Genomic DNA, 17,027 nt, shown 5'->3' with positions numbered 1-17,027 from the left:
TTGTAGGCTGAGGCAGAGTGATGTCGGGAGTCGAAACACAACAGAGACAGGACGGTGTGCAGGAATACTGCTGCTTGTGTGAGGAGAAACTTCACCGTTTGTTGGTTTGATGCATGTTGCTGCAGGGAAGGATTGTGTTTTTGTGGAAGGGTTTTCTTCTATTGACTGCCGTAAGTCCAGAAAGAGAAGGTCCTGTGTGATAGTTTACTATTTTTGGTTAACCTTATTTCTGCAGCTTTGCAGGCTCTTGTATAAAGTGTTACTCCTTTAGCTGCCACATGTGATTTTAAACGTGAATGTTAACGGTTTGTTCTAGTCTCGTTAATTTCTGAGTATTTGTATAATCAGACAATATAGCAGCTTCTCCCTAACTCAGTCTCATAGCCATGCTAGCACAGATAGCATCAACTAATTAATCAGCTCCTTGCATTGCTAGTAACAACGTGATGGTAAGTACAGACCCTTAAAGATTTGATCCAGGCTTCTTATTAAACAGAACTTGAGTATTCCACCAGCAGCTTCTTTAGACAGACTAGACTAGACAGCCTTCCTGCCAATTTGGACTGAAAAGTTTGGAGAGAAAGGAATTAAGAGGAGGTGAATCTCTTTCCCATTCAGTTGTCTAGGCTTGTTCCCTTCTGTCTGCTTTGTTTTTATCCTTTTTTTTAAATTTGTGAATCTATATACACATGTTTTGTTCATGATCATGTGAATTAACTGGTGTGGTGTGTGTGTGTGTGGTGGTGTGTGTGTGGTTGTCAGGTGCTGCTGTTGAAGAGGTGGGCTGTGATTCGGGACTCAGTCACATACATGCTGTCTGTTCTGTGGCACTGATTGGTGTAAGTTCTGCTGCAAACACAATTCAGAACTCCATGTGTTCAGTAATATCTCAGTAAACATACCACACATTTCATCAGTTTGATAGATCTGCTAGACCTCATTTGAACACACACACCATTGTGTGATGTCACTTTGACCTTCCTTTTTGTGCTCTAATATTTCTAGTCATCTTACTCTGTTCTTTTTCTGCTCTAGATTACCCATGATGGGAAGATCAGTATGGTGAGTGTGTGATGTGTTTCTGCTGATTGTTGATGGTGTGATTAGCAGAATTGGACCTTTACACACCGTCTTCTTCTTTGCAGGTGGGAAACGTTTGCTGTTGGTGGGTACTGTATGTGGATTACATTTTGATCACAGATGGTGAGGTACAGAGGATTTTTATATTATGGTCCATTTTTTCTCCCCAGGTTGGTTCCCTTATACTTGCTCTCCCGAACCAGCTGACTGCCCCTTAGCGTATAACAAATACCAGCTAGGGACAGTTGAAGCCTCCCATCCTTCCCCCTCTGACGCATCAGAAGCTTGTGTTAAAGTTTAGTAGGTAGACGTGGTGTTAAAGTCCATCAGTATGGTGTTATTGAGTTCTGATTATAAATATTGTAATATTTGTGCCAGTAAAGGAATAGCTGATTGGTGAGTGTTGTTGTATAAATATTAATAAAAAGGCCCTCCAGGATTTTGTGAGCACAGAACTATATGAACGACAAAAATCAAGCAAATTCCCTGATATTAGTGGAGCCATTATTTAGCTATGAACACAGACTTTCTGCAGAATTTGGGGCCAGAACCATCATGTTGGATATCACCAGTTGCACTTAAAGCCAAAGCCTTCTTTTTGATTACTTTCTATGACACCACTACCCTTGACGAACCTTAATTACATCCATGTCTTCATTGTTAAGTAATTTAACGAATCATGGTGCTTGATTGAGTATCCAACTATCATCTTATTAACTCACTATCGTTTATTAAATATGTATATACAACACATTTCTGCACCTTTCAGCCATTTTCTCCTCTGATAAAGAAACCTCTTTTAGCCTCTAAATGTCCCTCCTCACGTCGAAGCACTTTTGACCGTTAAGCACTCTTTTAAGTGGTTAAGATGCTTCATGGAATTAACTTTATCTTTACCTGGGATCTTCTCCTTAAGTTTACGGGGGGGACTGGGGGAACGACCACAATCCTAAGATGTTAAGCAAGTCTTTTCTACAGATTTTCAGATACAACAAGGGCCTCTGAAGTTTTTGGGACTTGAAGTGAGTGTGTTTTAAGGCAGCTATAAGGCGATAGGAAACGTATCACAGCTGACAGGACGATATTTTTGCTGAAGATGAGAGAAGAAATTTGGCTCATCATAAAAATTCCTTATCCAATAATGAAAGCAGGCTGAGGGGAGTTTACATCATTTGAATTTTCATATGAAAATGAAAATATCTTGCTTGTTCATTGAGGTAGAAAATGAGGCCACGGCATCAAGAAAACTCACCATCGTCACTCTGTGTGTTGGCACTGATGAATGTAAACTCTACAAATAGTAAAAAATAATTCCATAACTTAGTGCAAATTTTTTTAGTTCCCCTAACACTTGATTTTTTGTGTGTATCTCGGTTTGTTTTCTGTCTCAGATTTAACTCACCCATACAGACTTTTTTCGGGAACGAACCATCAAGTGGACACGAGCGAGAGAACGGTAATGATTGTTGTGCTTCTGTCTCCGATGACCCTTCGTTTCCTTTGCTGTGTTCAGGTAAAGGTTAAACAGACAGGCTGATCATCACTCTCTATTTAAATGACATTTAAGTCCATCTTTTAGTTCTATAGTATATAAGGTTAATGAGATCCAAAGAAGGATTTATGAATTGATTTGTATTGGAAAATTAAAATGGATTTACCTGTAATTCTTTTTATCAGAGAGAGAGAGAGAGAGAGAGAGAGAGAGAGAGAGAGAGAGAGAGAGAATGAATAAGAATCAAGAGAACTAATAAAAACACAAAAACCTTGTACATTTAGTTATTATTGTGTTATGATTATTAATTTAAAAAACCTTGCCAGTATCAAACAGTGTAATACAGTTGTGTCACAAAGTTCTAGCTTTTTAATTAATTATATAATCCAGTTATAATAATAATAATAATAATAATAATAATATATAATAATAATAATGTGTCTAAGTATTGTATATATCGTGTGTGTATCTGTGTGTGTGTATCTGTGTGTGTGTATCTGTGTGTGTGTGTGGTGTGTGTGTGTGGTGTGTGTGTGTGGTGTGTGGTGTGTGTGTGTGTGTGTGTGGATGGTGTGGTGTATCCATGCTTTTGCTGCAGTCTGATGAAAGGTAATCCCTTGTGTGCTATCTTCATTTTCTCTCTCGTTTCTTCAGAGACATAACATCTTTGAAGCTTAATTTCTGCTTTGAGTTCAGTAGCCTGTCTGTTTAGCCAAACCAAACCCTGTTTCATGTCTTGTTATGGAATAATTCTCTCTGATTCTGTGCGTTTCAACAACTAACTTCGTACTTTGTACCTTTGAATAAGGTACGATCCGGGCGAGGGGACAAGCGAAGGTACGGTGCAAAGGATTCCACGAACAATCCGGGCAAAGGACAAGCAAGGACCATTTGAAGGAGTCCACGGACGTTCCGGGTGAGGGGACAAGCAAGGACCCAGTCAAAGGAGTCCAACGGACAATGGAGCGGCCGACCTCATACCGTTCTCTATACCAAGTAAGAAACATACAGAGCTAAGGAACGGGTGTGATGTTTCTGTACCTCTCTGTAACTGGAGAACAAATCACACTTATGGTAGATAATTAGTTGGAGTTGTGGCATTTAGTAAACAATTAAAACCTCATTAAACAATCTCAGTTGATCCTTCATCAGAAAGCCAGATGGTGACAGAAGCAGGATAAACTCTGAGATGATGAAACCTTGAGCTTAAATCCAAGTCTATTATATCCAAATGAAATGACATTTTCAGACATTTTTGCCATTCATTTCATTGCCTAAGCAATTTCAGTCTTAAGGCCATCTGTCAGGACTCAACCCCGGACTTTTGGCCACGTGCCCTTTTTGTTTATCTTTCTCATCACGTGTCTTGCCCCCGCCTTCGTCCGCCCCTCCCTGTCTTCACACCTGATCCTTATTGTGTCATCGTGTCTTTTTATATTTAAGTGGCCGCGTTGCCGAGTGCAGCGCGGAATCATTAGTTACGTTTACCCCTCGTCGTCGCCTCACTTCCTTCGCGGAGGATGTCACCATACCGTTTTTGCCCCTTTTTTATTTTTTGGTTGCCCTGTGGCATCGCCCCCGCATATTTTTCGGTGAAGGACGTCGCTCCACTTTCGGTTCCGTTTCCGAGGAGGGCGTCGCTTCACTTCTTCCGCGGGGGGTGCTGCGGCCCAGGGCGAAGGACTTTTCCCACCCCCTCCCACCCTTCATATTCTGGTCATCGGGACGTGGATCCGGCAGCGGTGCGTCGGGGTTATGTGCGGCCCTCCAGCTCAGCTGTGGACGTCGCTCGGCCCTCCAGCTCGGTTGTAGACGTCACTCGGCCCTCCAGCTTGGCTGTGGATGTCGCTCGGCCCTTCAGCTCGGCTATGGAAGTCGCGTGGCCCTTCTGCTCGGCTGTGGACGTCGCTCGGCCCTTCTGCTCGGCTGTGGACGTCGTTCGGCCCCTCTGCTCAGCTGTGGACGTCGTTCGGCCCTCGCTGGCTGTGTCCGCCGTGTGCCTTGCTCCCCCCACCTACCTCGCCGTGTGCCTTGCTCCCCCACCGGCCTCGCCGTGTGCCTTGCTCCCCCCACCGGCCTCGCCGTGTGCCTTGCTCCCCCCATCTGCCTTCGCCGTGTTCCTCGCTCCCCCATCTGCCTTCGCCGTGTTCCTCGCTCCCCCATCTGCCTTCGCCGTGTTCCTCGCTCCCCCATCTGCCTTCGCCGTGTTCCTCGCTCCCCCATCTGCCTTCGCCGTGTTCCTCGCTCCCCCATCTGCCTTCGCCGTGTGCCATGCTCCCCCCACCGGCCTCGCCGTGTGCCATGCTCCCCCCATCTGCCTTCGCCGTGTTCCTCACTTCCCCATCTGCCTTCGCCGTGTTCCTCGCTCCCCCATCTGCCTTCGCCGTGTTCCTCGCTCCCCCATCTGCCTTCGCCGTGTTCCTCGCTCCCCCATCTGCCTTCGCCGTGTTCCTCGCTCCCCCATCTGCCTTCGCCGTATTCCTTGCTCCCCCATCTGCCTTCGCCGTGTGCCTCACCCCCCCCCCCCCCAGACCTTGTCGGGGTTTGGCGCTTCGGGAGCCACGCCTCGAGGGGGGGGTACTGTCAGGACTCAACCCGGACTTTTGGCCACATGCCTTTTTGTTTATCTTTCTCATCACGTGTCTGCCCCGCCTTCGTCTGCCCCTCCCTGTCTTCACACCTGATCCTTATTGTGTCATCGTGTCTTTTTATATTTAAGTGGGCCGCGTTGCCGAGTGCAGCGCAGAATCATTAGTTACGTTTACCCCTCGTCATGTCTAGTCTCTGTTAAGTGTCTTCATTTGTATTGCTTTTGTTATCGTCTTTATGTCTTTGTCTTTATTATTTATTAAACCCCTTTCCTTTGAAGCTATCCTGCATACGGGTCTGTCTCCTTCCTCTTCCGGCTGTGACACCATCAGAGGAAGAACATCCACAGCTATCGTTATAGTTTCTCTGTGGTACCATCCACAGTTATCTCATGATGATCTTTAGGATGTTTGTCTCAGACCATCCTCAGCCTCAGCAAGTGAGTTTAAGGTGATGAGAAGTCCAGCCAGAAAAAAATGATGGATGAGGCAGGTCTGTTTATCAGAATGCAAAATTAGATGATTACTTACAAACAGCTGTATGTGGAATTGCTTCCATTACTACAGATGCTGCACCTTTTGTCCATCTTGACATCTGGTATAGCTGAGTATGACGAGAATAAAATTAGGGATTAATGGAAGATTCAGTTTAAACCACACAGCAATGTTTTTTTCTATTTAAATCTTCACCAGCTTTCAATGACACGATGATTAATTTAATCTGTTCACTGTACTGTGGAAATGTCTTCAGTTCACATCCAACACTGGTTGAGTTTCTTTCTTTTAGTTTAATGCTTTAGGCAGAAACTTATTGAGGTCAAACATGAGCACACATTCTGGATTATAAGATCTGCTCGAGAAACCGATATTCACTTGAATTCAAGAAAAAACAAACATGAATCTAGGGAAAGCTGTCAATCGTTCCTGCTTCAGCACAGACTGAGGAAGCCATTATTGTGGAAAAGAAGACAAAAGTATGGAGTGTCACACCTTTCTGCTCTCTCTCTGGTGTTCTGTGTGAAAAATGTTGAATTCAAAACTGAGTTCACCTAAACACAACATGCTCATGCATGAAATTTGACATTTTATTAAAAGATTAATTAGGGATTTGCTAAATGAGGTTTTAAATGATTGATGTGGAAGCCACTGTATTCTAGTTTAATTTTATTTTAATTAAAAATTATTATTATTAAAAAATCCATTGTATAGAAATACAATTGGGCCAGTCTTCCTTGTCTTCACCTCCAACTAGTTCAAAATGCAGCTGCACGCCTTTTAACTAAAGCACGGAAACGTGACCGCGGTTACGCAGTTCTGGCTTCAGTACACTGCTTGTCTGTCCAATTCAAGTTCTTTTATTTGTTTTAAAGCTCTAAATGGCCTCACCCCCATTGTACCTAATGTATATAAGAAGACAAGTATAAAGCAATGTTTTCAAGGAGTGCAAGCTGATAGAACTTCCTTTAAGCCTCAGAGCCCGACGGCATCGTCCGCGACATCACACGGGACCCTCCGATAAATATTTATATTATTTAATGAAGTTTATCGATTTTCTTACCTTTTTTCCCGCAGCAGAAAGCTAACGAGGCTAGCCATCACGGGGGTGTCTTTGTAGCCTTTACAGAAGGTTTTCTATCCAGCCTGGAACATGTGCATCTTTTCAGAGTTGTTCAGCAATAAATCAAAACGCTCACATCCAAGATTTATCCACTTGATGTCCATAATTTATAAACGTTCTGTCTATTTTTGGCCGCTAGCTTGATGCTAGCTGCCATTTTGGATCTCATGACGCTTTGCGTGAGGCTTTGACCAATGACAGGCTGATCCGTCAGCCACGTTGGTGTGCGTCATTACGCATGAACCCCAGCTCTGTTATAGTGGGGAGAGAGAGAGAGAGAGAGAGAGAGAGAGAGAGAGAGAGAGAGAGAGAGACTCACAGCAAGTAGTTTTGAGGAGAGAGAGAGGAGAGGAGAGAGAGAGAGAGAGAGAGAGAGAGAGAGAGAGAGAGAGAGACGCGCGCGGCAGTTTTGAGTAGTTTTGTGGAGAAAGTTTGAGGAGAAAGTTTGAGGATACACGGAGAACAATGGATCGTCGGAGATATATGGACACAAATCAAGCGCTGGCCTTTTTTGAAGCCATGCAGGATGATGAATATTCAGGAGAAGAGAGCTTTTTGACTGATGAGGAACTCGATTACCAGGATGGTCTAGACCCCCTGAAGAGTAAGTGATATTTATTTATTTACTGTAAAAGTATAAATAAAAAAAAAGTAATATGATAAAATAGAAATGCACACAGTAGCGTTTTCTAAATATAATAATAATAATTATTATATTGCCGTTTTCTAAATATGTAAAAATAAGTTCTGTAAAAGTAGTATTTCTTTTTTCTATGTTACAGAGTAGTAAGAGTTGTGGATTACACTTTGTCTCAGCCATTTTTTTGTCTGAGGTTTAGAGAGTTTACCTAGAGATGGTGACACCTTTTAGCTGTGGAGAGAATGTCTCATGGATGTTGTAGTGGCGGTAGGGCTTTCAACACTGCTCACCTTATAGCTGTAGTGGGTTGGGGGTACAGTAGCAATCTCAGCGATTGTTATCTCATGTTTGAAATAAAATACAAAAACACTCATTGATCTGATATGTATGATCTAATATTTTGCTTTATTTATTTGTTTTACAGTCGTGATAATGAAGACACCAGCCCACCCACCCAAGCCAGACAGGAAAGCTCCGATTCTTCCGCTGTGGAGAGCCCTTCCACTTCTGCTGCAGCACCCCAGCAGCTGCCAGGAATAGGACGGCTGCAGTCACGGTCACGAGGGAGAGCGCCGTCAAGATCCAGATCCGGCAGCTTGAGGGGTCGACAGAGTCCTGAATCCACTAGGTCGAGATCTAGATCACCACAGCCAGCAGCCCCAACTCCATCATGGAACAGAGAGAGTCAGCCAGACATCCCACCAGTGCCCAAAAGGTTCATCCCCACAAGAAAGCCAGGACATCAGCTCCGCCCCACATCCACATCCACACCATTGGACCTTTTCAAACTTTATGTCAGTGACACTGCAGCAACCACTTTGTGTAATAACACAAACACAAACGCTGCAAAAAACATTGCCAGTGGCAAAAATATTCCTGGAAAAACTTCATTGTTAAAGAATTTTTCAAATATTTAGGACTGACTTTCTTTTTTGCACTGGTGAGACTGACAAATATCTGGGACACACCCCCCTATTCTCACGCCACACCCCCCTATTCTCACGCCACACCCCCATATTCTCACGCCACACACCCCCTATTCTCATGCCACACCCCCATATTCTCACGCCACACCCCCCTATTCTCACGCCATACCCCCCTATTCTCACGCCACACCCCCATATTCTCATGCCACATCCCCATATTCTCACGCCACACACCCCCATATTCTCACGCCACACACCCCTATATTCACACGCCACACCCCCATCTTCTCACGCCACACCCCCCTATTCTCACACCACACCCCCAGATTCTCACGCCACACACCCCCTATTCTGACGCCACACCCCCATATTCTCACGCCACACACCTCCATATTCTCACGCCACACCCCCCCATATTCTTCACGCCAATCTCCATATTCTCACGCCACACCCCCATATTCTCACGCCACACCCCCCCATATTCTCACGCCACATCTCCATATTCTCTCGCCACACCCCCATATTCTCACGCCACACCCCCATATTCTCACGCCACCCCCCCCTATTCTTTTGCCTCACACCCCCCCTATTCTCACGCCACACCCCCCCCCATTCTCACGCCACACACCCCCTTATTCTCACGCCACACACCCCCCTATTCTCACGCCACACACCCCATATTCTCATGCCACACCCCCAGATTCTCACGCCACACCCCCATATTCTCACGCCACACCCCCAGATTCTCACACCACACCCCCAGATTCTCACGCCACACCCCTGCAGCAGTGAGGAAAACAAAAATGATACCAAATCATTTTATTATGGGACTATTCTTAGTAAACAATAGAATGTCAAGTCAATGACATCCCATAATAAAATGATTTTATTTAGATCAATCACAACTCATCAATCATGTCCAGATATCTGACTGGTGGTGGTGTCAGTATGGTATCAGTGTGGATAAATTAGCATTTTCTGATTTTAATTTTACTATTATATAGGTGAACATATAGGTGCATAATATACGTGCATACATGTACCTATATAGGTACATGTATGCACGCATATATGTACATATAATATAGGAAAACAGCCAATTTTATGTAGGTCACATATATCAAAACCTATATTGAAACATATATGTTTATATAGGTTCTTTCCATGTGGGTTGTAGCACTTTAGCATGCAGTAGGCTATCAGGAAAGGTTTTATATATATGTGTATATATGTGTACACACACACACACACACTTGTAGCACTTTAGCATGCAGTAGGCTATAAGGTAATATATATATATATATATATATATATATATATATATATATATATATATATATATATATATATATATATATATATATATATATATATATATATATATATGTGTGTGTGTGTGTACACACTTTCGATTCAATTCAATTCAAGTTTATTTGTATAACACTTTTTACAATAGACATCGTCTCAAAGCAGCTTTACAGAACATAAACATAGAGCAGAAGGTAAACATAATTAATGATAAAGGAAATAACGAATAATAAAAGAAATAAGAATTAACAGAATAAAAATTCTAGATTATTATTAGTTGTATATAGTTCACAATGTGTATGTATTTATTCCCCTATGAGCAAGTCTGAGGTGACTCAGGCAGCAGTGGCAAGGAAAAACTGCCTTAAATTGGTAAAGGAAGAAACCTTGAGAGGAACCGGACTCAAGGGGGAACCCATCCTCATATGGGTGACACTGGGGGTGTGATTGTAATATACAGTCAGGTAAATGTTGTATTGGTGTAAGGTTCATGGACTTCAGATCTCCTTGGTGTCACAGAGGCTAACTGGAGATGTCTCAGGATTCTTAGAGTCGGCCTCGGCTCAGTGGACGTCCAAAGGCTTCGTCCCACAGAGGACGTTGGGAGCTGGTACAGTGTCTGGATGCCTCGGGATGGGTACAAAGAGAGAAGCAGTGGAAAGGGATTAACATATCTGCTGTTCATAAAAATGTGCTGGTCTGATGTACTGGTGCATGATATTATGGGATGTATTATGTGTACGCCTGACTAAAGAGATGAGTTTTTAATCTACATTTAAACTGGGAAAGGTGTCTGAGCCCCGAACACTATCAGGAAGACTATTCCAAAGTTTGGGAGCTAAATAAGAAAACGCTCTACCACCTTTAGTAGACTTAGATATTCTGGGAACTAGCAGAAGTCCTGAGTTTTGTGATCTCAGAGAGCGTGAAGGATTGTAACGTGTTAGAAGACTAGTTAGATACATGGGAGCTAAACCATTAAGAGCCTTGTACGTAAGTAGCAGCAGTTTGTAATCAGTTCTAAACTTAACAGGTAGCCAGTGTAGAGATGATAACATTGGGGTTAAAGGTCATACTTTCTTGTCCTAGTGAGAACTCTGGCAGCTGCATTTTGGACTAACTGTAACCTATTTATTAAAGATGCAGGACAACCACCTAGTAATGCATTACAATAGTCCAGTCTAGAGGTCATGAAGGCATGAACTAGCTTCTCAGCATCAGATACAGACAGGATGTTTCTCAGCGTGATATTTCTAAGGTGGAAGAAGGCTGTTTTGGTAGTATGGGCGATATGATTTTTAAAAGACAAGTTACTGTCTAATAAACACCAGCTTAAAGCCTGACCATGAATACCTGTGTAATATTGTAAGTGATCTAGAAGAATGTTGTGGTCTATAGTGTCGAATGCAGCACTAAGGTCAAGTAGAACTAATAGTGACATACAGTCTTGGTCCGAAGCTAAGAACAAGTCGTTTGTAACTTTAACAAGTGCAGTTTCTGTGCTATGATGGGGCCTGAAACCTGACTGAAACTCTTCAGAGATGTTGCTCTCCTGTAAGAAGGAGCTCAGTTGAACAGACACAACCTTTTCAAGTATTTTAGACATAAACAGAAGATGTGAGATAGGTCTGTAATTTGATAGTTCATTAGGATCTAAGTTAGGTTTTTTGATGAGTGGCCTAATAACTGCCAACTTAAAAGACTTCGGGACGTAACCTAAAGATAAAGAGGAGTTAATGATATTAAGAAGAGGCTCACCAGCTTTATGTAACACTTCTTTCAGTAGTTTAGTTGGGATGGGGTCTAGTGAACATGTTGTTGATTTAGCTGTAGTAATAAGTTTATCTAACTCTTCCTGTCCTGTACTTGTAAAGCTGTGTAAAGCCTTAGGTGAGATTGTGTCACTGGTTGCTCTCATATGTTGAGCGTCACCTATTTTATTCCTGATACTTTCGATTTTATCAGTGCAGAATCTCATAAAGTCCTCACTACTGAAATGTGATGGACGTGTGTTCAGATTTCTGTTTTTTTGTTAAACTAGCCACTGTGCTAAATAAAAACCTGGGATTGTTCTGGTTATTTTCTATGAGTTTGCTCAGGTGCTCAGCCCTAGCAGCTTTTAGAGCCTGTCTATAGCTGGACATACTGTCCTTATACGCAATTCTAAACACCTCTAATTTAGTTTTTCTCCATTTCCGTTCGAGGTTACGGGTTTCTCTCTTGAGGGTGTGAGTATGACTATTATACCATGGTGCAAGTGTTTTATCTCTAACCTTCTGTAATCTGACTGGGGCAACAGTGTCTAATGTGCTAGTGAATATAGCGTCTATGCTGTTAGTCATTACATCTAGGTGGTTTGAGTTTGAGGGTACAGTAAGAAGTCCAGACAGATCAGGCAGGTTATTTGTGAATCTGTCTTTGGTGGTCGGAATAATGGTTCTACCGAGTCGATAACGTGGTGAGACACAGTTAGTCTGTTCTATAGGTAGTGTGTACATTATGATGTAATGGTCTGTGATGTCATCACTTTGAGGTATGATATCTATATCAGTGACTTCTATTCTGTGTGATATTATTAAATCTAGTGTGTGGTTACGTCGATGAGTTGCACTAGTGATGTTTTGTTTGAGCCCAAGTGAGTTTAGTAAGTCCATAAATGTGAGTCCTAAAGCATCATTTGTGTCGTCAACATGAATGTTAAAGTCTCCTACAATTAATGCTTTGTCAAAGTTAACCAATAGGTCTGAGAGAAAATCTGTGAATTCTCTAAGAAAAACTGTGTAGGGCCCTGGGGCCCTGGGGGTCTGGGGGTCTGTACACGGTCACTAGAGCAAGAGACATCAGGGATTTCTTTGTGTGCATGTGCGATAGTGTAACATTAAGGACGAGCTCTTCAAGAGAATAAAATCTATGCTGTGTTCTCTGGCTAACAGTGAGGTAATCACTAAGGATAGTGGTGACACCACCTCCACCACCTCCACGACCAGTCAGACGAGGCTCGTGCTTATAGATATATCCTGATGGTGTAGACTCGTTTAGACTGATGTATTCATTTGGTTTAATCCACGTTTCGGTGAGGCAGAGTGCAGTAAGGCTATTATCTAAGATCATTTCATTTACAATAAGTGCTTTGGGTGCAAGAGATCTAATGTTCAGAAGTCCAAACCTTAAGAACTGTTTTTGTTTGTTTCTTTGGCATTTTTCTGGTCTAATTACAGTAAGATTATTTCGAGAACTTCTCGTGTATTTACTTTTGGATCTCACTGCTCGGGGAACAGACACAGTTTCTATAGGGTGAGCTATGTGTGCATTTTCTGTGTCAATGTGCTGAGGTGAAGGATGGCTATTGAGATTTAAATTTAAAGAGTAGTTTACCAGTCAGAAGGTGTTCAGCGCCCTGGAGATGTGGTCCGAGAGGATCTCCGCTCCAACTCTGCTGGGGTGCAGGCCGTCAGCACGGAACAGCCTAGGATGTGTAGGAAACTAAAGTGTAGGAAAGCAGTCAGATTGTCAGGAGGATTAGCGTAGCTTCGGCTGTCTGTGCAGCAGACTCAGAAGAAACAAGTCGTAAACTTTACTCTTGTACACATTATATACACAAATAAAAGTAGTAATAACACTCGGTCAGACAAATACAGACGCTTTAACACACTTTGTCAGTGGTTATTTACTCTATATATTAGCCTTAAAACTCGCAGGAGACAAACAACAAACCTCTCACACCGATCTGCAGCTCTAAACTCCACCCCTTCATCCAATCATAATTCTCAGTATACCTGCAGAGGCGGGAATAAGAAGGACAAGGGCCAATCAGAAAGAAATGAACTAACCTGCTGGGCAAAGCCACGTTTTTAGACAGTGTATTACTAACAAACTCTTAAAGGGGACGTGCACAATTATTTTATCACAAAGACACAGTTATGATATTATATGAACCACAAACAATCATAAATGCCCCATTACATGAAAATAAAAGAAATGATACTTAATATAACCCCAGCTGGGCTACACTAATGTTTCAGCAGAACAAAGTCATTCAATATAGGGTTTTAGCAGCACAAAGTCATTCAAATTAAAAAGATACCAAGGGAAATGGGGGTCTTAAATTAAAGAACATTAAATATATGCATTACAAATATTAATAAATAAATAATTAAAGACAAATATATAGATTTAGAAATAAATAAAACATTTTCATTTGAAAAACATTTAAGCATCTGATGTACATGTGAACTAAGGGACACACACATACACACACATATACACACATACACACACATATACACACATACACACACACACACATATACACACACATACACACACACATACACACACACACACACACACATACATACATAGACACACACACATACATACATAGACACACACACATGCATACACACACATACACACATACACACACACACGAAAAAAAATACACTAAATGTCTCCTTTTTGTGTCATTTGCCCTCAAGTTTAAACCTTGCCCCATGTGTGTGTTTTAGGAGGGTGAGAGCGAGAGGCTCACAGAATCCTCCAAGAAGAGGAGGAGGAGATGATGAAGACTCTGGCACATGAAGAGGAGTTACAACATTTCTTCTCAAAAATACATGGTTCCTTTTGTGAACCCTGTGTGTGTGTGTGTGTGTGTGTGTGTGTGTGTGTGTGTGTGTGTGTGTGTGTGTGTGTGTGTGTGTGTGTGTGTGTGAAAGTGCTCTGCGATAGACTGGTCTCCTGTTCAGCCCTGTGCCCCTCAGGGCCGCTGCTCTACGCTTCAGCTGATGAGGTTTCCAGGCTCCTCATTTAGGGTAAAAATATATAAACAGGAAAAATAATAGAGCTCTATAATGTATAAAAGCAGCAAACTTATTCTACAGTTAAACTTTTATTATGCTATTTCAGGTTTACGTGCAGAAAAATATTCATTTTTAAGAAAGTAATAAAAAAAAAACGCCTTATGGGGAAAAAGGAATTTATTTACTGCATGTACAGAAAGTCGCCTAATAACATTTTCCATAGATGTCCATTTCTTTTAGAGTGTCTAGTAAAGTGTGTAAGAGTGTCTAGTAAAGTGTGTAAGAGTGTCTAGTAAAGTGTGTAAGAGTGTCTAGTAAAGTGTGTAAGAGTGTCTAGTAAAGTGTGTAAGAGTGTCTAGCAAAGTGTGTAAGAGTGTCTAGTAAAGTGTGTAAGAGTGTCTAGTAAAGTGTGTAAGAGTGTGTAGCAAAGTGTGTAAGAGTGTGTAGCAAAGTGTGTAAGAGTGTCTAGCAAAGTGTGTAAGAGTGTGTAGCAAAGTGTGTAAGAGTGTCTAGTAAAGTGTGTAAGAGTGTGTAGCAAAGTGTGTAAGAGTGTGTAGCAAAGTGTGTCAGAGTGTCTAGCAAAGTGTGTAAGAGTGTCTAGAGTGTCAGAGTGTAAGAGTGTCTAGAGTGTCTAAGAGTGTGTAGCAAAGTGTGTAAGAGTGTCTAGCAAAGTGTGTAAGAGTGTCTAGTAAAGTGTGTAAGAGTGTGTAGTAAAGTGTGTAAGAGTGTGTAGTAAAGTGTGTAAGAGTGTCTAGTAAAGTGTGTAAGAGTGTGTAGTAAAGTGTGTAAGAGTGTGTAGTAAAGTGTGTAAGAGTGTGTAGTAAAGCTCTCTAGCTAAAGGAAAACAATCATTTTCTAAAACATCACAACAGTTTTAAATTAAACAACTTACAGTTTATCCATTTAGTTATATTTAATGTGCTGGAACGTCCATGCAATATGGTAGTTCCTGTTCTAGTCTCTCTCTCTCTCTCTCTCTCTCTCTCTCTCTCTCTCTCTCTCTCTCTCTCTCTCTGTATGTAAACACTTCACTCTGACCATTCCAAAGCACTGACACTGGAGACTCCTTCCATAAACATGTCTTTAAAGTCTAAGTGAAATTGTAAGGAATAAAAAATTTACAATTAAGTATGTTTGATATTTATTTTCTGTCACATCAGATCTGCTTTAATCACCGTGTCTGAAGTTCCAGTTCCTCCCAAAGTCCAGGAGAACTTTCAGGACAATGCAGGTCTGACAGCTTCATTTTTGAAGACTGTTAAATAAAAAAATGACTTTAAATCTATAAATTAGCAACCAGCCATTAAAAAAACCATGGACATGAAATTTGAAATGTGCCTACAAACAACTTGATTTTTATGATAAATATCTGTTTTGTTTATTCTATGTATAAAAGGCTGTAGGGAACTTGTTTCTGTCAGTGAGCCTGAGACCCATCAGAAGGCTCCAGCATCACAGGAAAATAGGGAATGTGGTTCCAGGACCCAGAGTCTCCAGGAGCTCTGTATGGGCCAGACACGGTGTGGTGCATCGACACTGTGAGCAGTGAAGTACGAGAACTGTACGCCTATGAAAACCTGGAGCAGCTCGCCCGTGGTTACCCCACCAAGGTCCTGCTTTTACCAGAGTCGACGGGGAGCCCCGGGGCCACCGTGTACCACAGATCGCTTTACTACCGACGCAGACAGAGCTGCGTTATGATCTTGCCACCGAGAACATCGTGGCCTGGATTCCCAGGACACCCAGGATTGCACAGCCAGTATCCTTATTCATGGGGTGGCTACACCGACATCGACCTGGCTGTGGACGAGAAGGGACTGTGGGCCATTTACTGCACAGAAAAGGCTCGTGGAGCCGTCATTATCTCACAGCTGGATCCTGAACACCTGAGAGTGATCAGAAGCTGGGAGACCAACATCCAGAAGAACAAAGTGGCGAACGCTTTCATGGTGTGTGGCAGACTGTACACTGTACAACCCAACTTTTATAACATCGTGTAAATTAGCGCCATCTTCTGGCAAATAGATTCAACTGCAAATACAGTGATAACATAAGTGCTTCCAAAACGTCTTCTGGTGGAGGAATAGCTGCTTTATTCAAAGATGCCTTTCAATGCAAGCAAGTGTTACTTGGTGATTACCAGTCTTTTGAATATTTGTGTATTGCTCTAAAAGGTACACCACGCATTCTGTTAACAATTAATTATAGGCCTCCCAAATACAACCAAACATTTGTTGATGAATTCACAGAACTTTTATCACCAATCTCCTCTGAATTTGATTATTTTGTTATTGCTGGAGATTTCAACATTCATATAGACAATGCAGAAAACAATACTGCAAGTGAACTGTTAAATAGGGGACACACTCTTGATCTGCTCATTAGCAAGGGTCTAAACATTCCATCCACTGTTATCAAGGATGAAGCGCTATCTGACCATTTCTGTGTTTACTTTGATTTATTGATCTGTCCTGCCACTGATGCTAGATCTGTCTATGTCGAAAAAAGGTTCATAAATGAAGACACCAGTGAGGTATTTATGAATGCTATATCAATGTTGCCAAACATATCAGCAG

The 17,027-nt window shown here is 42.1% G+C and overlaps 1 protein-coding gene across 1 annotated transcript; it reads left to right on the top strand.

Moving 5' to 3' along the window:
- Positions 1 to 14,209: 14,209 nt before the first annotated feature.
- Positions 14,210 to 16,786, top strand: LOC125145989 (myocilin-like). Its single transcript, XM_047821205.1, has 3 exons — positions 14,210 to 14,463; positions 15,612 to 15,682; positions 15,848 to 16,786. The coding sequence occupies exon 3, from the start codon at positions 15,921 to 15,923 to the stop codon at positions 16,449 to 16,451; it is 531 nt and encodes a 176-aa protein (XP_047677161.1). The 5' UTR covers positions 14,210 to 14,463; positions 15,612 to 15,682; positions 15,848 to 15,920; the 3' UTR covers positions 16,452 to 16,786.
- Positions 16,787 to 17,027: the final 241 nt, after the last annotated feature.

The sequence above is a fragment of the Tachysurus fulvidraco genome, chromosome 12 (assembly GCF_022655615.1).
Source record: "Tachysurus fulvidraco isolate hzauxx_2018 chromosome 12, HZAU_PFXX_2.0, whole genome shotgun sequence".
NCBI lineage: Eukaryota > Metazoa > Chordata > Actinopteri > Siluriformes > Bagridae > Tachysurus > Tachysurus fulvidraco.
The sequence above is the reverse complement of the archived record's forward strand: the minus strand, read 5'-3'. Positions and strand labels throughout refer to the sequence as shown.

What these genes read in the sequence shown, in the direction of transcription:
- LOC125145989 (XM_047821205.1), top strand. Translation starts at nt 15,921, where the DNA reads ATGTGGTTCCAGGACCCAGAGTCTCCAGGAGCTCTGTATGGGCCAGAC.